Source organism: Pleurodeles waltl, chromosome 5 (assembly GCF_031143425.1).
Source record: "Pleurodeles waltl isolate 20211129_DDA chromosome 5, aPleWal1.hap1.20221129, whole genome shotgun sequence".
Taxonomy (NCBI): Eukaryota; Metazoa; Chordata; class Amphibia; order Caudata; family Salamandridae; genus Pleurodeles; species Pleurodeles waltl.
Genome location: NC_090444.1, coordinates 286,677,256 through 286,693,075, shown reverse-complemented (window position 1 = coordinate 286,693,075; position 15,820 = coordinate 286,677,256). Strand labels below are relative to the sequence as shown.

At 38.0% G+C, this 15,820-nt stretch overlaps 1 protein-coding gene across 2 annotated transcripts in view; it reads right to left on the bottom strand.

The window, feature by feature from the left end:
• Positions 1–15,820, bottom strand: part of TTC7A (tetratricopeptide repeat domain 7A) — a 1,654,710-nt gene that overhangs the window by 1,341,896 nt on the left and 296,994 nt on the right. For both annotated transcript variants that reach the window (XM_069234028.1, XM_069234029.1), the window contains exon 3: positions 4,147–4,315. In XM_069234028.1, coding sequence (XP_069090129.1) covers positions 4,147–4,315 — 169 coding nt within the window. The remainder of the gene's footprint in view (positions 1–4,146; positions 4,316–15,820) is intronic.

Sequence of the window (15,820 nt, the reverse complement as noted above, 5' to 3'; positions counted from 1 at the left end):
GCCAATACCGATCTGGATATGATTAGTCACCTTCTTGAAAGGCACAGAAAAACGAAAACAAAAGGAATAAAACGCCCCCGGGAAACTGCTAGCACCTCAAATTGAAGTGACATGGGTCAAGAATCATTCTGAACATCATATTCTGATTAAATTCAGATTTTGTCTCATTAACCATATGAACCATATAAAGCCATTCCCAAGGCCTTCTATTCCTGACTTTATACACTCTCTGACTCTGTGAAAAAGTGTCAGTGGAAAGTATTATCCACATTTTTATTTTTTGTATCAGTAGTTAATTAAGGAATGTTCTTCGAGATGTAGAATAATATTCTTCCTATGTTTAAGCCTTAGACCATAGAGGAATACATGTTTGAGGTAAATGTGGCAGATCTGGTATTTGTACTGCAATTTTTTGCAAGAGTTGAATTTCTGAAAGTATTACCCTGCAGTGCATATTACTGTGATATTTACTAGTGATTATTATTTATTGATCTATTTTTTCTCGTACAATTCTGATGTGCATGCACTTTTGTATTTATTGTACAGTCTAAACATGCACTGTCTGCTTTTTATGTTGCTTTTTTACGCTGTGATTTTCAAATGGCAAAACATGAATTGAATGGACTCATGTCTACCTGCTATTTCTTCCTTCCCGTGTGCCCTCGAGTGAGTAATTACCCAGTACAAGAAAACGGAACACCCTTCAGTGAACTAGGTAAAGCGGTGTTATAAAAAAGTTATTTTCCATTGTTGGAAAAAAAACATAGGCCCTGATTACAAGTGATTAAATTTAATCTGGATCTAAAACCTCGGGTGGAATTATGGTACGTAAATTCCGAGTGGCTTTGGGCCTGAAAATTTCAGGTTTGCAAACTGCGGCCCTGATAATTTGAAGTCATGGTACAGCATACACTGTTTCATGCGGCAGGGTCAGCGGGCAGGAGCACGCATCTCGTCCTGTGCTCAACAGGGGGGAGCAGACAGGCATCCAGCCACCTGGGGGTTACCTCTGCCCAAGATAACCTTGTAACTGTTTCCATATACGGATGGGATAAGGTAACATTGCCTCCAGAGCTGTGAAATATACCACTCACTTCATTCAATATTAGAAGTATCTGCTACTGCTCAGCAACTTCACGACTTCTCCCAGACATCATAGGAATAGCAAACGATATCTGCCTTGCCTCCTACCTTTAACTGCAAAATGGAGTGCATTAACTATATTCCTTCTGATGGCCACCCCTATCTCGATCTGATATAACCTTGTCACCATATATTATACACCAAGTCATTAACTTCTCAACGCCAACAGGCACACATATCATTTATTAAAGGATCTGTGGAAACTTACTGACAATTAGAAGGCACACATATAGGGGGTCATTACAACCCTGGCGGTCTTTGACCGCCAGAGCTTTTTTTGGAGGAAGCACCGCCAACAGGCTGGCGGTACTTCCAGGGGCATTAAGACCACATTGGTCCGGCGGTTTAAATCCCCCAGGTCAGCGCTGCTTGCAGCACTGCCCAGGGGATTACGAGTCTACCTCCTGCCAGCCTTTTCATGGCAGTACGAACCGCCATGAAAAGGCTGGCGGAAAGGGGAGTCGCAGGGCCCATGGGGGCCCATGCACTGCCCATGCCTCTGGCCCCCTGCCACGGCTTCATGGAGCTTTTCACTGTCTGCTATGCAGACAGTGAAAAGCGCAACAGGTGCAACTGCACCCGTCTCACAGCCGCAACACCGCCGGCCCCATTTGGAGCCGGCTCCCATGTTGCGGCTGAGATCCCGCTGGGCCGGCGGGTGGAAAACAAGTTTCTGCCCACCGGCCCAGCGGGGATCTCATAATAGACCCCGCAGGAGTGCAGCTGCATTGGCGGCCGCCCATCGGTTCAGGTTGTAATGAGGGCCATAGTCTATACAGCCACTTAACCATCCACTCACACTAAATAGGAAGGCCTCCATAGCCTGTAGGCATCTGCCAAACGTTGCTGATCACTGGAGGACTCTAGCATAGTTCATCCTGCACTCTCCAAATAGTCACATACTCTAAAAACCAACATCATATAATGTCAGTGATAGAAAGGATGATTTTAATACAGTACATCTTAGCAGATATCTTGACATCTCCTAATGACGATCGTATACAGGATGGCTGTAGCACAGTGTATCCGGACAGATCTCTAACTCCCTTCACTCTTTCTTTACAACCTGTTGCCTTTCCTGGATCCATGAGATCTGTCAGCCCAACAGCAATGAATATTATATGAGAAAAGGGAGACTCGGGTCCCTCATCACAATCTACGGGGGCATCATTTTGCCTTATGCCACTGAAGAATAGTGTCCATTTCTCACACTTCCTCGTCCATCACACTCACCAAACATCATGTCCAATAATATGATAACCACACCACGTTAGTCATCTCACATGATAAGGAAACACTTGCTTAAAGTAAATTCAACACATTTCAAACCAAACAACCCACACAGTGGTGTGCGCAGTTCAGGAGGATAAGCGCTTGAACACCATATATTGGGTAGTAGGAACTCTACAAATCCTCCAAATGTTGGGATAAAATACAATGCAGCATCTGAACACCATTACTGAATAAGGCCCCGTGGTATAGTTTTTCAGTTTTATCTAGAAGAAAGTCCATTTTGAGATTCAGTGAACCAGTTTATTTTCAGCTTTCTGGGCATCATGTTTCCCATGAAATATTTTTTCTGGCTGGTGACGTGCGGCTCCTAGCAAACTTGCAAGTAACAGGTTGACACCAAAGGTGTTGTGGTAAAACACATATAAAACAAGTTAAGTAATGCGAAAATGATAGCTAATACAGTTGAGAGTTGTATTATAACATAAGGAAACAATAACAAAAGGAAATATTTTCACTCTGGCAGTGGTAGGAAAAGAAGATAAAGTTAACTGGCCGATGGGTCCAATGCAGGCCTCTTTGAAAGATTTTTTGTCTTGTGTAACAGTTCAGTAAATATTATACTGATGTAGCAGTGTGGTTCAGTAAAGATGCTGTGCACAACTAAAATATATAAAAGAAACATTTTGAGGAGTTAATTTAAATAAAACTCGGAGTTTAGATATAATATAATCAATGGTTTTTTTGTACCTCAGGGCCTGATTTAGAGTTTGGCGGAGGGGGTTTCTCCATCACAAACGTGACGGATATCCTGTTCTAGTATAATAATACCATATAAGCCTATAAATATCTTGATACGGCTGATGGGAATCCATCACATATCTAGCAGAGCAACCCGTCTGCCAAACTCTAAATCATGCCCTTAGTCACATATTATGAGATTCCAGAAAAATTGGATGGTACTTTTCCAGTCCCAGAGTAATGAATGCCGGAAGTACCTGGAACTCTTAGGGGTGGGAAAATCTAGCTCATTATGAGTCAGACTCCGATGGTCCACTAAAAAATGAGGAATTACTCGGAGGATCAGTAAATCCGGATCTGATTCCACTGGTATTTCCTCATTTTCCCACAGGTTTTGAGACAGAGATTTCAGAGTCGAAATCTGCAGTCGAAATCTGCAGATGAAAGTAAAGAGAGACATGGTGTTAACGATGGTCTCATAATTCTAAGGCGACCAGTAACTGCAGTTACACCCTCAGAATTAAGAAGCCACTCATGATGAGGACCTCATTCAAGATAATTAGCGGACAAACAACCCCTTCTTTTTTCTGTAACAATATGTAAACCACGAAGTGCAAAGGAGATCCAAGAGGGATAAACCTAGAGCAGATTCTCGGGATAAAGCCACATACTCTCTTTTTGGAATCAAAATATTTATATTTACCTTATGTAACTCTCCAGGAAATGTAATATGTACAAGAACCTCTGGGATCTGTATTGGACATCGCTGGAGACGAACAATCCATAACTCACCATGTTAAAGTTGTATTACCTAAACAATCCCAAGGTTGCATTTACTGGCGCCTACACAGTCAATACATCCGAATACACTTGAGGTCAGTATAAATAATAATAAGTCTACAGCTTGATCATAATACCATACACCGTATTTATAAAAAATTAACGTGTTGGAAGAAATACATTATGTGTACTAAAATATTGCATTTAAGCCACTCATAATTTTGAGCATTATAAGAAATGCATAGTTTTTACCTTTAATGACAAAGGCTTCAGTTACAAGGCGCATCCGGTACAGTGGCTCATCTTCAACAGAAATGTCATCAATACCTGCTCGAGCATACATGCTGGTCGCATCTCTGTAGCTTCCCTCAACGTAATGCAGCTTTCCTAATATCAGCATGGCTTCTGTAAGATATTTAGGCTGGAACAATAACAGAAAGATAATTGAGAATACAATTGCTTTTAATTATTGTGCAACCACCATTATAATCTTGCAAAATTTCATATGGCAGCAATCCATGGTAATAGAAAAAGGCTATATATATATATATATATATATATATATATAGAGAGAGAGAGAGAGAGAGATAGATATAAATTTCCTGAAACACGTTCAAAGTCAAACACTACATCAAATACTGAAAGTGATATTAGACTGGGAAGCTTAAATTCTATCACAGATTAGATCTGACATTGTGACACTGAAGATGACCGAGGTACCCTCCCTACATCTGCTTATTGCAGACACCTTTGTAGGGCTTTGTTAGACCTGTTAGCCTTATGGTGGCCTTTCCCCCAACGTTTTGAATTGATCTCTTTTTGCTGGTTTTAGGACTCTGTGCACTTTACCAATGCTAACCAGTGGTAAAGTGATTGTGCTATCTCTCCTCTAAGCATGGTAAAATTGGCATATGCACAATTGGTATATTTGATTTCATTATAAGTCCCTAGTAAAGTGGTACTACGTGTGCCCAGGGTGTGTAAACTGAATGCTACTAGTGGGCCTGCAGCCCTAATTATGTTACCCATTTAAGTATCCTTTTTAACAAGTCCCGGGCCTGCCATTGCAGAGCCTGTGTGCAGTTTTAAGCTGCCATTTCAACCCAGTTGAAAAAGCTGGTGGAGAACAAGGTTCTAATCAGCAGGGTGGCGCTGAGTTGAATGCCGCCCTAACTGTTTACAAGCAGGACCGCCGCCAGCCCATCGGGGTCACTGATCCTGGCGGGTACGGAGGTAGGTTGGCGGGTCTGCCTGCCAACCTTGTAATGTGGCGAGCGGACAGCCACAGCAGTCTGACAGCCATCATGAGAAAAATGTTGCTGGCAGCCTGACAGGACTCGGGGCCTTATAATGAGGCTGGTAGTCAGAAGGCCGCCAGCCGTGTAATAAGCCCCTAAGACCACGAGTCCTGTAATGGTTGCCAGCAACATTTTTCTCATGATGCTAGCAGCTAATCAGAGCACTTGCTCTTGCGGGAGTCTCACTCCTGTGGGAGAAATATGGCACAAGCTAAATAAAGCTCCCTGAGCCAATCAGAAAACTTCACTTTTTAAATTAGCGCTTCCGCTAGATTCTTGCGAGCGCAACAGCCAAAATATACAATTATTTTTTACTCCTAATTTCACAAAAACTACTGAAAGGATTTACACAAAATAACGAAAAGCATAATCTTTGGACCAAGATCTAGCTTCCTGCCAAATTTGGTGTAATTCCATTCACCAGTTTTTGCTGTAGCCCTGCCTAAGCAAGTCTATGGAAAATGCACGGGGATTTTACGTTTTGTGAATCCCCTTTTTTCTTGGCCTGGCTGGACAGATCACCCCAAAACATTCCAGAAAAGTGCTGTGGTGGATACATTTATTTTTTTAGAAGCTTTGTGAAGATTTGTCAAACAAGGACAAAGTTATTACCAAACCAAAAAACGCTCTTCCTATGGAAAAGCAGACCTAACTATAACTACCTAATGGCAACTGCCACTAGGTTTTATATATATTGAAAACAGATTGCTTGTAGCCACTCAGTAGTTATAGTTAGGGTGACCAGAGATAGGGATCTTTGTCCCTAAATAACTTTGTAGCCGTTTGACGAATGTCCACAAAACTTTGCATACCTAAAGTTAAAATTGGCAGTATTATATAGTAGGGGTGTAGATGAGTCTGTGTTGTAGTGCAGGTAAGTAGACTAAGTAAAGGTAAAGCTATTAGGCTGTTTTTAAGTATATCTGTGTGGCCGTGGTATGACCACAGTGCAACCTTGGTATATAGCAATGAAAAGGGATTATATGATTGGCTAATGTGCACGTTTCCAAAACCTGAAGGCAGGTATGTTGGTTATATAGTAGTTTCAGTGTGTTTTGCAATACAGCTTAACAATCTCTTTCAAAAGAAGCTCAGCTTTGTAATTATAATTGGGTCAGTAGTGAGGTGGTATGTAGGGAACAATGTTTGAAAATGTATAAATGTTTTTATTAAAATTACGGAGTATCATAGTACTATCATGTCGGTCTCTGGAGAGTACTGCGGTACAGTACAAGTATGTTTTAAAAAGTAACCCATGTATTTCCAATATGTACTCATCCTCCTGTTAAGTTGGCTGTTGAAAGAGCCTTCATGTGTAGGTTGAATTTTGATATGGTTCAGTAGGAGTTAGGAGATGTCATTAATCAAGATATTATTGCCACTTGATGTAAAATGTACACTTTCTGCATCATTTAGGTAAGGTTTGCAGGCCATAATGTTGAGGTGATATATGGAAGACATGGTATGATCTATGAGGAAGGCAGACACAATTTTGTTGATATGTCTGCATTTTCTTTCATAAATGCCTGCAATTGTCACTGAGTACTTCCATTTTATTCTTTGGCAAGCATCTGAATATATGAAATGGGTATGAGGAAATAGAGTCATTAAAGATTTAAAAATGGATTTAATCTCTATTTCAATTCGTACACCAGTGTGGTGTCTAATATCATTGCCTCCACAATGAATAATTGTAAAATCTGGATTCTCTCAATCAGTAAGACATAAAATGAGAGGTAGGATGTTACTCCACCTTAAACCTCTTTTAGCCACTCATGTGATCTCTACATTTGTATTACTTAAATTATGCTCAATTCATCTCTTCTTGGAATACTCAGCGCAAAAGATATAACTGTGTCTAATTATCCACACACAAACCATTTGTCTCTCTATAAAAAACAAAAACCTGTAAGGAACACTGACTCAATGTAGTGAGGTTAAACATGGATGTACTGGGCTAAAATACTAACCAATGACGTATGTAACTTATTATAATTATGAAAGAAAAGGGCTGATTGGTTATATCTAGTATAGGGCTGGTAAGCTAGCCCAAACACTAACAGAGAAGCACATTAAAAAAGAAACAAGATTGTATTCTTAAAAAATAATACAGTGTAGCTACAGTTTATTCAGTGAAATTTAAGGTCATATGACCACAAACACAATGGAAACCAAAAGACTATAATATTAAAAGGGTAGCCAACCAATTATGTGTTATGCACTTGGTGATTTGTTTAAAAGTGATGTGCAAGACATACTAACTGTAATCATATGAGCAAATGTACAAATAGTATGGCTTGTTATAAATACCATTTGGATGTTACAGAAATTGTTGTCCCATTACAATTACCATTAGGCCACAGACATAGCCCAATACTACTACACTTATTTATGACAGTTGAATGGCTATGCTAGAACTGTAGTTTAACTACAGCTTGGAAATAGCCCAGTTTATTTGATAGTGTTGTCTTGTCAGGATAAAATAACACCATTTACTTGTCTGAAAGATAAATACAAACAAAGTTGCATAATATTTCAAAACCATAACTTGTTAGATGAATAGGTTGTGTCAGTTATACTTTACTGTAATTATTAATAACAGTACTGTTGTTTTTTTTTTCTATCCTTATATACAGGCATAGCTACAATTACCACAGTGACTTCAAAATATTACCAGAAAAAATGAACACGAAAATTAAAATGTACTCTAAATATATTAGAGAACAAGAAGCTACATCTACAAAAGGACAAACTGGGCATTCAAAAAAAAAGAAAAATGGTAAGAGTATTACTGTATGTCTGCAAAGTGAGAAAGGGGTTTGCACTGATATCATGCTTGTGCACTGAAAACTAATTTTCACAAATGCTAATATGTCTAGAGAATATACTTTAAAAAAAAAACAGGTGAACTGTTGCCTGTTGTACACGAATGCAAGGACGGAAACAATTTAAAATATTGTGTGTAACAGTTGAAAAACAGAGTACATGGACATTTACTAAAAAGGAGTTCCATTTGGAAAGACTTTACAGCAAAATTGAAACATAAACAATATTTTCCCTTGATTGTAGAAAAAGCCTTTGCTGTGAAAAGGAAATTATTTATTTTAACAATAAACTGCATGAAAACACTGACACATTTAATTCTAACTTTCAAATTCTATAGGATAGGAAAGAAAACATCAAATTGGTTAAACTTCTCTAAAATATTTGGAGACTTGTGGAGATGCACATCCAGTACTGAACTATACTTTCAGGAAGAATGTTACCATGCATACAATAATTGCGTGCTATCTGTAAACACTGAAGGGCGCTGCTTTGAAGTTATGCAAGGCTCGGTCGTGGGGTTATAAAAAAAAGTGAAAAATGTTACAGAGCAATTTAAACAGGAGTTTGAGGAAAATGCAACTACATTTCTGGTTTACCAATGGAATTGCACTTCAATATGCAACTCTGACACAAAATCTATTGAAAAACTACAAATGTTTATTACTATCTTTAAAAAACATGTGCAAGGTAGAATTAAACTTTTATAAACATTTCTAAATATTACACAGCTACAAAGCCTTAGTTTAGGCTGCCTTCAAAATTATATGTGTAATTCCAATTTTCATTACATTAAAATGTTTTCAAATCAACATTCTAGAATACAAAAACTAGTACAAACTTTATACTTTGTTAAAGGAGCTGGAATACAATTTGAGGTAATAAATGCCATTTTATTACACTCTAATCCCAAGACGGTCCTATCCATACAAAGTATATACAATCAAAATGCTTTGGTGGCGAGTCTGAGAATGACCTGCGTCTAAATACTGTATACCCAGAAAGTACATTGGACAATCCAATTATGAAATTTAACCAGTATGATTTGGGCATTTTGCAATTCCACAAAACCATTAAGGAATTTCCAAATATAGTGTGAATTTGCTGTAGATGCACACATTATGAAAAACAAACTAAATATATTGATATACTACAAAAACAGAAAAAGAAGACAAAGTTGCTTGGAGAAATCCTGCCATTTATCTTGTTGTGGAAAAACATATGATGTTTGTTCTGATCAAATTATATGTCATTATTACCTTCGGAAAGTTGACCATAACCTATACCATCACGTCAAATTTGGAATAATTTCAACTTTTATCCTATTCCTGCAAAAGTACAACATTTTAATTTATATGTACGTGTCTTAATTCAAACTTTACATTCTTTTTAAGCTATAGTTAGAATGCAACCTAAATCTGGAAACAGCACAAATTAGAAGAACCTTTAGTTCTATTATTTAATACAGTTCCAATTAGATGTAAAAGAAAATGAAAAATTGGCAAGAATTGACAAGAATTGACAAGCATTTCCAAAATTGAAGAGGCTATTTCATACTTGTTAAAAATAGCATACACTACCATAATTTGGAACTGAATGACTACATAGACAGCAATGATCAACTAGTTCCAGACAAAACTAACATATGCCAATTTTCAGAAAATTAGTAAAGAAAAGGAAATATATGAGCGCTAAAGTATACACCCACTCCATTCAAAAGATTTAATGGGCGATGGCTTAGAACTATTTCAAATGAGAGGAGCTACAGATCCTGCTAGTATTTGAAAAAAAAAGTTAATGGTTCGGTTATCCTATTTTATTTTCAACTGGAAAAGGAGGGTGATTTGATGATCGCCCTATTCCAATTCCTGCATCGCGATATCGTTGTACAAGACAATATTCAGAAGACCCATTTTAGGCAAAACGTACCTTATATTTTTACTTTACTATATGAAAGTGAATTATCTGTTGCCTCATGCTGTTGTGCATGTGATGCAAACTGGAACAGGATTTCATACTATAACAGGTAAAGATTTATTAAATAAAGTGGAAAGCAATGACTTAAACCTGTAATATAGGTTACTAAATATCATGTTATGTCAACGAAGTACAAATGAATATTGGTTCTGAAGAAATGGAGATCTAAAATGTATGTTGAGAAATTTGGACTTGGTTTCTTAGTTTGAGTTGTGACGAATACCTATGGAGCTAACAATACTTGACAGATGTTGCAGGGAGAACACCAGGGGAATTATGTTCTTTAAATCCAGCAAAGGTTTGCAGATTTTTTTAATTCTTATGCTTTTTTATTCACTATGCAGATTTTTTAATCATTATGCTTTTTTAAGTCACACTAAGCTTAAATTCTTAACAAATAAAGACAAAAAAAACCTACAAGAGGTTGTTGATATGGAGAAAAGAGTACCAAGTGAGAGGTGCACCTCATATTCATATGCTAGTATGGATAGCAAATGCACCAAAATTTGGATATGACTCTGATGAACCTGTTGTTTAGTTTATTGTACAATACGTTACTTATGACATCCCAAATAAAGAACCTAACAATTTTTTTTTGAAGAAGTTATTCAATTTCAAAGTCACAAATGCAGAAAATACTGTTTAAGAAAATTTACAAACAAATCAAAACGCTATACTAAATGCTGTTTTGGATTCCCAAGATCAATTTTAAAAAGAGGAAGAGTGAATAATCTTATGTCAGGCATGTTGTTAAAGGAAGGGCATCAAAAAACACATACAATTTATAAAGAGAACACACATCACAGAGGATAAACAACTACAATAATTTAATAGTGCATATGTGGAATTGGTAATATTACTATCCAATGTGCTGCTGATAATTCTACTGCTGTTGTCCACTATGTGACTTCATATATAGCTGAAGCTGAGAAAACTGATATGAAGTATGGGAAGAAATATCTGCTGAGAAATCTTTAAGTAAAAGGCTGTATTGATTTAGCCTTCAAATGCTATTTCACAAAGAGGTTAGTAGTTATTAGGTGCATTACAGCTTAAGCTCTTTTAATTTGTATGCTAAATCTCAGGCTATTGCATGGTTTAGTTTAGGATTAGCGTCCTCGCGAAGAAGAGTTTTCGAAAGTTTAGCAGAAGTGGAATATCTTGCTCACTTTGATCCTGAAAACAAGAACATTGTCAAAACAAATTTAATAGACTAAAACTACTCTAACAGAAGCCCTTTACTTGAACACTTATCCCTATATGAAGTAGTTCTATTTTATATGCACAGAAATAATGTGGTTGAGGATGTTAATACTGGAAAATTTCATGTCAATGGAACAGACAGCTGCTTAATACAGCATTCTAAACCTACACTAATTTGATCACTACAAACTTAAATATGATGATCCTGCAAACAAAATAATTTTAATTCTTGGCACTGTTACAGTTTTTAAAACCACAGCGATGAGAGGAAGAATTGACTAGAACATTTATATCAAGTGAGGAGGCTTTTATGACTACAAACCTTATTACAATAACAGAGTTTAAGATTTATGTTGACATGTTGGACCAAGTAATTTTAGATGAAAAAACTATCAAATCGCAAATACTATGCAATACTGGAAGTACCAATAAACTTTCAAATACAAGTCCTGCAGACCTACTAGGGGTACCAAATATTCTGAATGAAAGAACAATTTCTATAGGTGAGGTTGAACTTGCTATGGGCGAAAGGCATAATGACGCTGAAAAGTCGGCTACCTGTTATCACAATTAAATAGTGATCAAGGTAAAATATTTAAAAGAAATTAAAACAAGTGTGGATCATGGACTTAAACATGAACATGGTTTATATATATCTTCAGGATTTCAGGCTATGTTAAAACTTCAGGTTGGCTGGGACCGAGAAAAGTTTTGTTATAAGCTTTACAATGGCTTACTTTACAAAAGTAACCAATCCAAATATATCTGGTGTTGTTACTGCTCCAACTGGATTAGCAGCACATAACATAATAGGAATAACATAAAACAGATTACTACTGCTGTTAATGGAACATAAAAATAAACTGGAATTCCCAAAATGTACTTGTGATACCTCACAAGAACTTCATAAAGTTCAGAAAAACGACACTTTTTCATATAGACAAGGTTAGTATGGCTTCCAACGTAATGATGGATTTTATTCACTTATGCATGACAGAAAAATTGAAGACAGTACATGTTATTGTTTTTGGAAATCTACTTCAACTCACCCCAGTTAAAGAGGACCCAATTTTTAAAACTGTGATAGCTAAAGAAACTTGAAACTCCTTAGAAAGTATATGTGAATGTTAATATATTGGTTACATTCCTCATACAGTGAACTTAACAAAAAATATGAGACAGTAATGGATATTAGGCTAGGAATTGTTACAGAAAGTGCACCGAAATGTTTCTCTCAAGATGCATATGTACTTTACTGCCACATTTGCACACTCCAGGAGATGTTATGCATTACCTTCTTTTGAAAGCACTACCCATTGTTTGCTAGATGCCCACACTAAACAAATGCAATCATTTCACTATGGAAATGTTATCAAATGAAAAAAATCCATTTTCCTTGCAAAGATTCTTTTGAAACTCATGGAGTAAATATTCCTATAACAAAAACCTTATCTATGAAATTGTTGAACATGGAGAAATTTGTGTCACGAACAGCCAGATTAGAAAAAGACTTAGGGTCTAACTACGAGTTTGGCAGTCCATGGCCAGATTACGATCCTGGTGGTCGGACCGCCAGGAGACTGAGACCTCCACAGGGATCAGGGATCTGGATGGGCTGGCGGCGGTTAAAGTCATGGCCAGCCACGGCGTAGCCAAGTTTCACATCACAGTGCTGATCACAACTTCCCTTTCCGCCAGCCTTTTCAAGGTGGGGTCCCCGCCATGAAAAGGCTGGTGGAAAGGCAGTGCTAGGGGCCACAGGGGGGCCCCTACACTGCCAACGACCATGTTATGGGCAGTGTAGGCCATCCCCTGCCAGCACCCTCAGAATGCGCACTGTGCTAAGGCAGACAGCGCGCATTCTGAGGGTGCTGTGCGCGACGGCAATGCCACCTCAGTTTCCATCGGACTGACTGGCAGAAACATGACAGACACATGGCTGGTTTGAGCATGATCTGTATCATGATCACTCCCATGTAAGTACACTTAAATTGAGAGTTAACAAACAGGTGTCTTTGGGCAAGTGACCACTAGGTTGGTGTTTGGAGTTACAAACACAAGGCCTCCTCAGAGTTGCCGTCATGTCTCTCCCTCTACTACATACACTATACACATGGTATCCTCCCAGGTGAGAACACTTCAAATGATAGTTGAGAAACAGGAGTATTTGGAGAAGTGAACACTGGGCTGGTATTTGGAGTTAGTGAAACAGAGACTCCTGGAAGTTGCAGTCAGGTAATTCTCTGTACTACACACACTAGACAAATTTTGGGTATTACATATCTGTATGCAGGCTGCATTTAGGTTTGGGCATACATTTACATGTTGAGACATATCATGAGTCCTTGGATGATTGTTTGATATCGTAAGACTTACGGACACCATTTGAACATACGGCATGTGATGGGCCTTGATGGCTGGGATGTTGGGTTACAGGTTGACAGTGTTATTACTCAGATACTCTGGGTTTTGAATGTTGGTGAAGTACATGAACAAGTCAGTGGCAAAAGCTGAGCTGTGAGCATGCAGGATATTGCATTTTTGTGACAGTTTTTGTGTTGTGGCTTCCAGACTTCACTCCACCAGGTATTCCTGTCAAGCCCTCAGGATGCAGGATGGCCAAGCCCTTCTCCTCCCAGGGAAAGAGTATTAATTGGCATTGGGAGGGCCACCGCCAGTCTTCTCATCCTGCAGCTGGTGCCTGGAGACCAGGGAATGCACCTTGCTCATGAGGTCTTTCCACCTCTTCCTGATGTCCTCCTTTGAGCGCAGGGTTGTGCCTACAGCATTCATTCTGTCGACTATCCCGTCCCACATTTCCATTTTCCTACTGAGAGGAGTGTGCCAAACGTGGGCTCCAAACAGTTGTGGCTCTACTCTAATGAATTCATCCAACATGACTCTCAACTCATCCTCTGAAAAACGTGGATTTTAGACAGTGACATGCCTGACAAGTAAAGGGGATGACAAGTGAATATGGGTAACAAAATAGACAATGTGTGTGATGTGTGTAACATGTGATGGTGGAAAAAAGGGATGCCTTATAGTGAAAAATGGATGACAAGATGTGTGGTCCGTCTTGCAGTGGAAATGCAAAGGATTGTGGTCTGTGGATGGGTGTGTTTTATAGTGTACTATGCAGGTGTGTCCACTTTGTCAATGTGTGTCAGCTGTGTTGTTTTTGTATTCATTCAATGTGCACTTGTCTGTTACTTTGGTGGATGCGGACCTCAGTGTTTGCCCACCATTGACTGACTGTTGCAAAGAGACTACCATGGCAACTATATGTTTGTAATATGCTGGATGGTTGGCTGCAGTCAGTCAGACCTTCTAGTTACAAGCCACTGCGTCGCTTACCGTCCAGCTTTTTTGCTTGGCAGACGGCGATCCTGCCTGTATATCTCGTAATACGGTGGTCTTGGGACCTATGGTGTGGCGGTCTTTTTAGGACCGCCAACGTGGCGGTCTGGTGGTCTGACTGCCAAACTCATATTCAGGCCCTTATTCCTTTGCAAAAATAGCTGTGTTATTTTATGACAATTTGGATGTAGAACAAGGACTTGTAAATGGAGCCATGAGACGCATAATAGAGTTTATGCAATACAAATGTAATGATCACACTGAATTTGTTATAGTTAAATTTGGTAATATTAAGGACTCAAAACAGATTCAAAGAGCAACAGCAAGATTTTTATTAATGAAAGACATACTTTCAAAGAGAACAGTGTCCTTTATATTTAGCTAATGCTGGTACAATACATAAATCTCAAGGCTAATCTTGGATTATGTATTAGTTAACATTATCTCAACAGTTTTTAAAGAAGGTATGGTATTTGCAGCTTTAGCTTGTGTGAAATCATCACAAGCACTATATATTATAAATCTAGATGATACCAAAACTAATGCAGACACTTTTTGTGTATGTGAATATAATCATTTAAGACAGATATATACTTCTTCTCTTCTTGATTATCCAGTGATGTGTAAACCCATAATATATTTGAAAAGGACAAAAGCTTTACAAGTAATTTGTTATTTCAAAATGTTAAAACGTGTAGGAAAAAGAAAAAAGAACACAACCTTGACATTTTAGGTTTTTAGTTTAGTAACACAAATGGGATTAACTGCTATAGTAATGTGATAGTATTATTATATATTTACCTTTAATGAAAAAAATACTTCTTGAAATATAGATATGCCTTTTTGTAAGACTGTCTGTAACTTGTATTCCCTAGTTCAGTTAAACAAACAATTGTGCCAATCTACAAGTGGTGAAAGAGATATTGCATATCTTTGTACAAGAACTGTTAATTTCCCAATAAAAAAGCAGAAGGATTCCCAGAAATTTTGTATGGCTATTCTATACATAGTAGTAAACAAATGAGAGTTTTTTTGCATACAGATCTATTTGCTTTAGGACAGTGATTCCCAACTTGTGGTTCGGAGATCCCTGGGGGTCTGCAAAGCCTCCTCAGGGGTTCCACGACTGCTCAGAAAATTAAAGAATATTAACAGATTAGGTTTGCAGAGTTCAAGATTTGTGAATTATGAAGTACATATACTACATACAACCTACAGTAGATATATAATTATGTGGCCTAGCATGGTTGATGACTTGTGAAGAC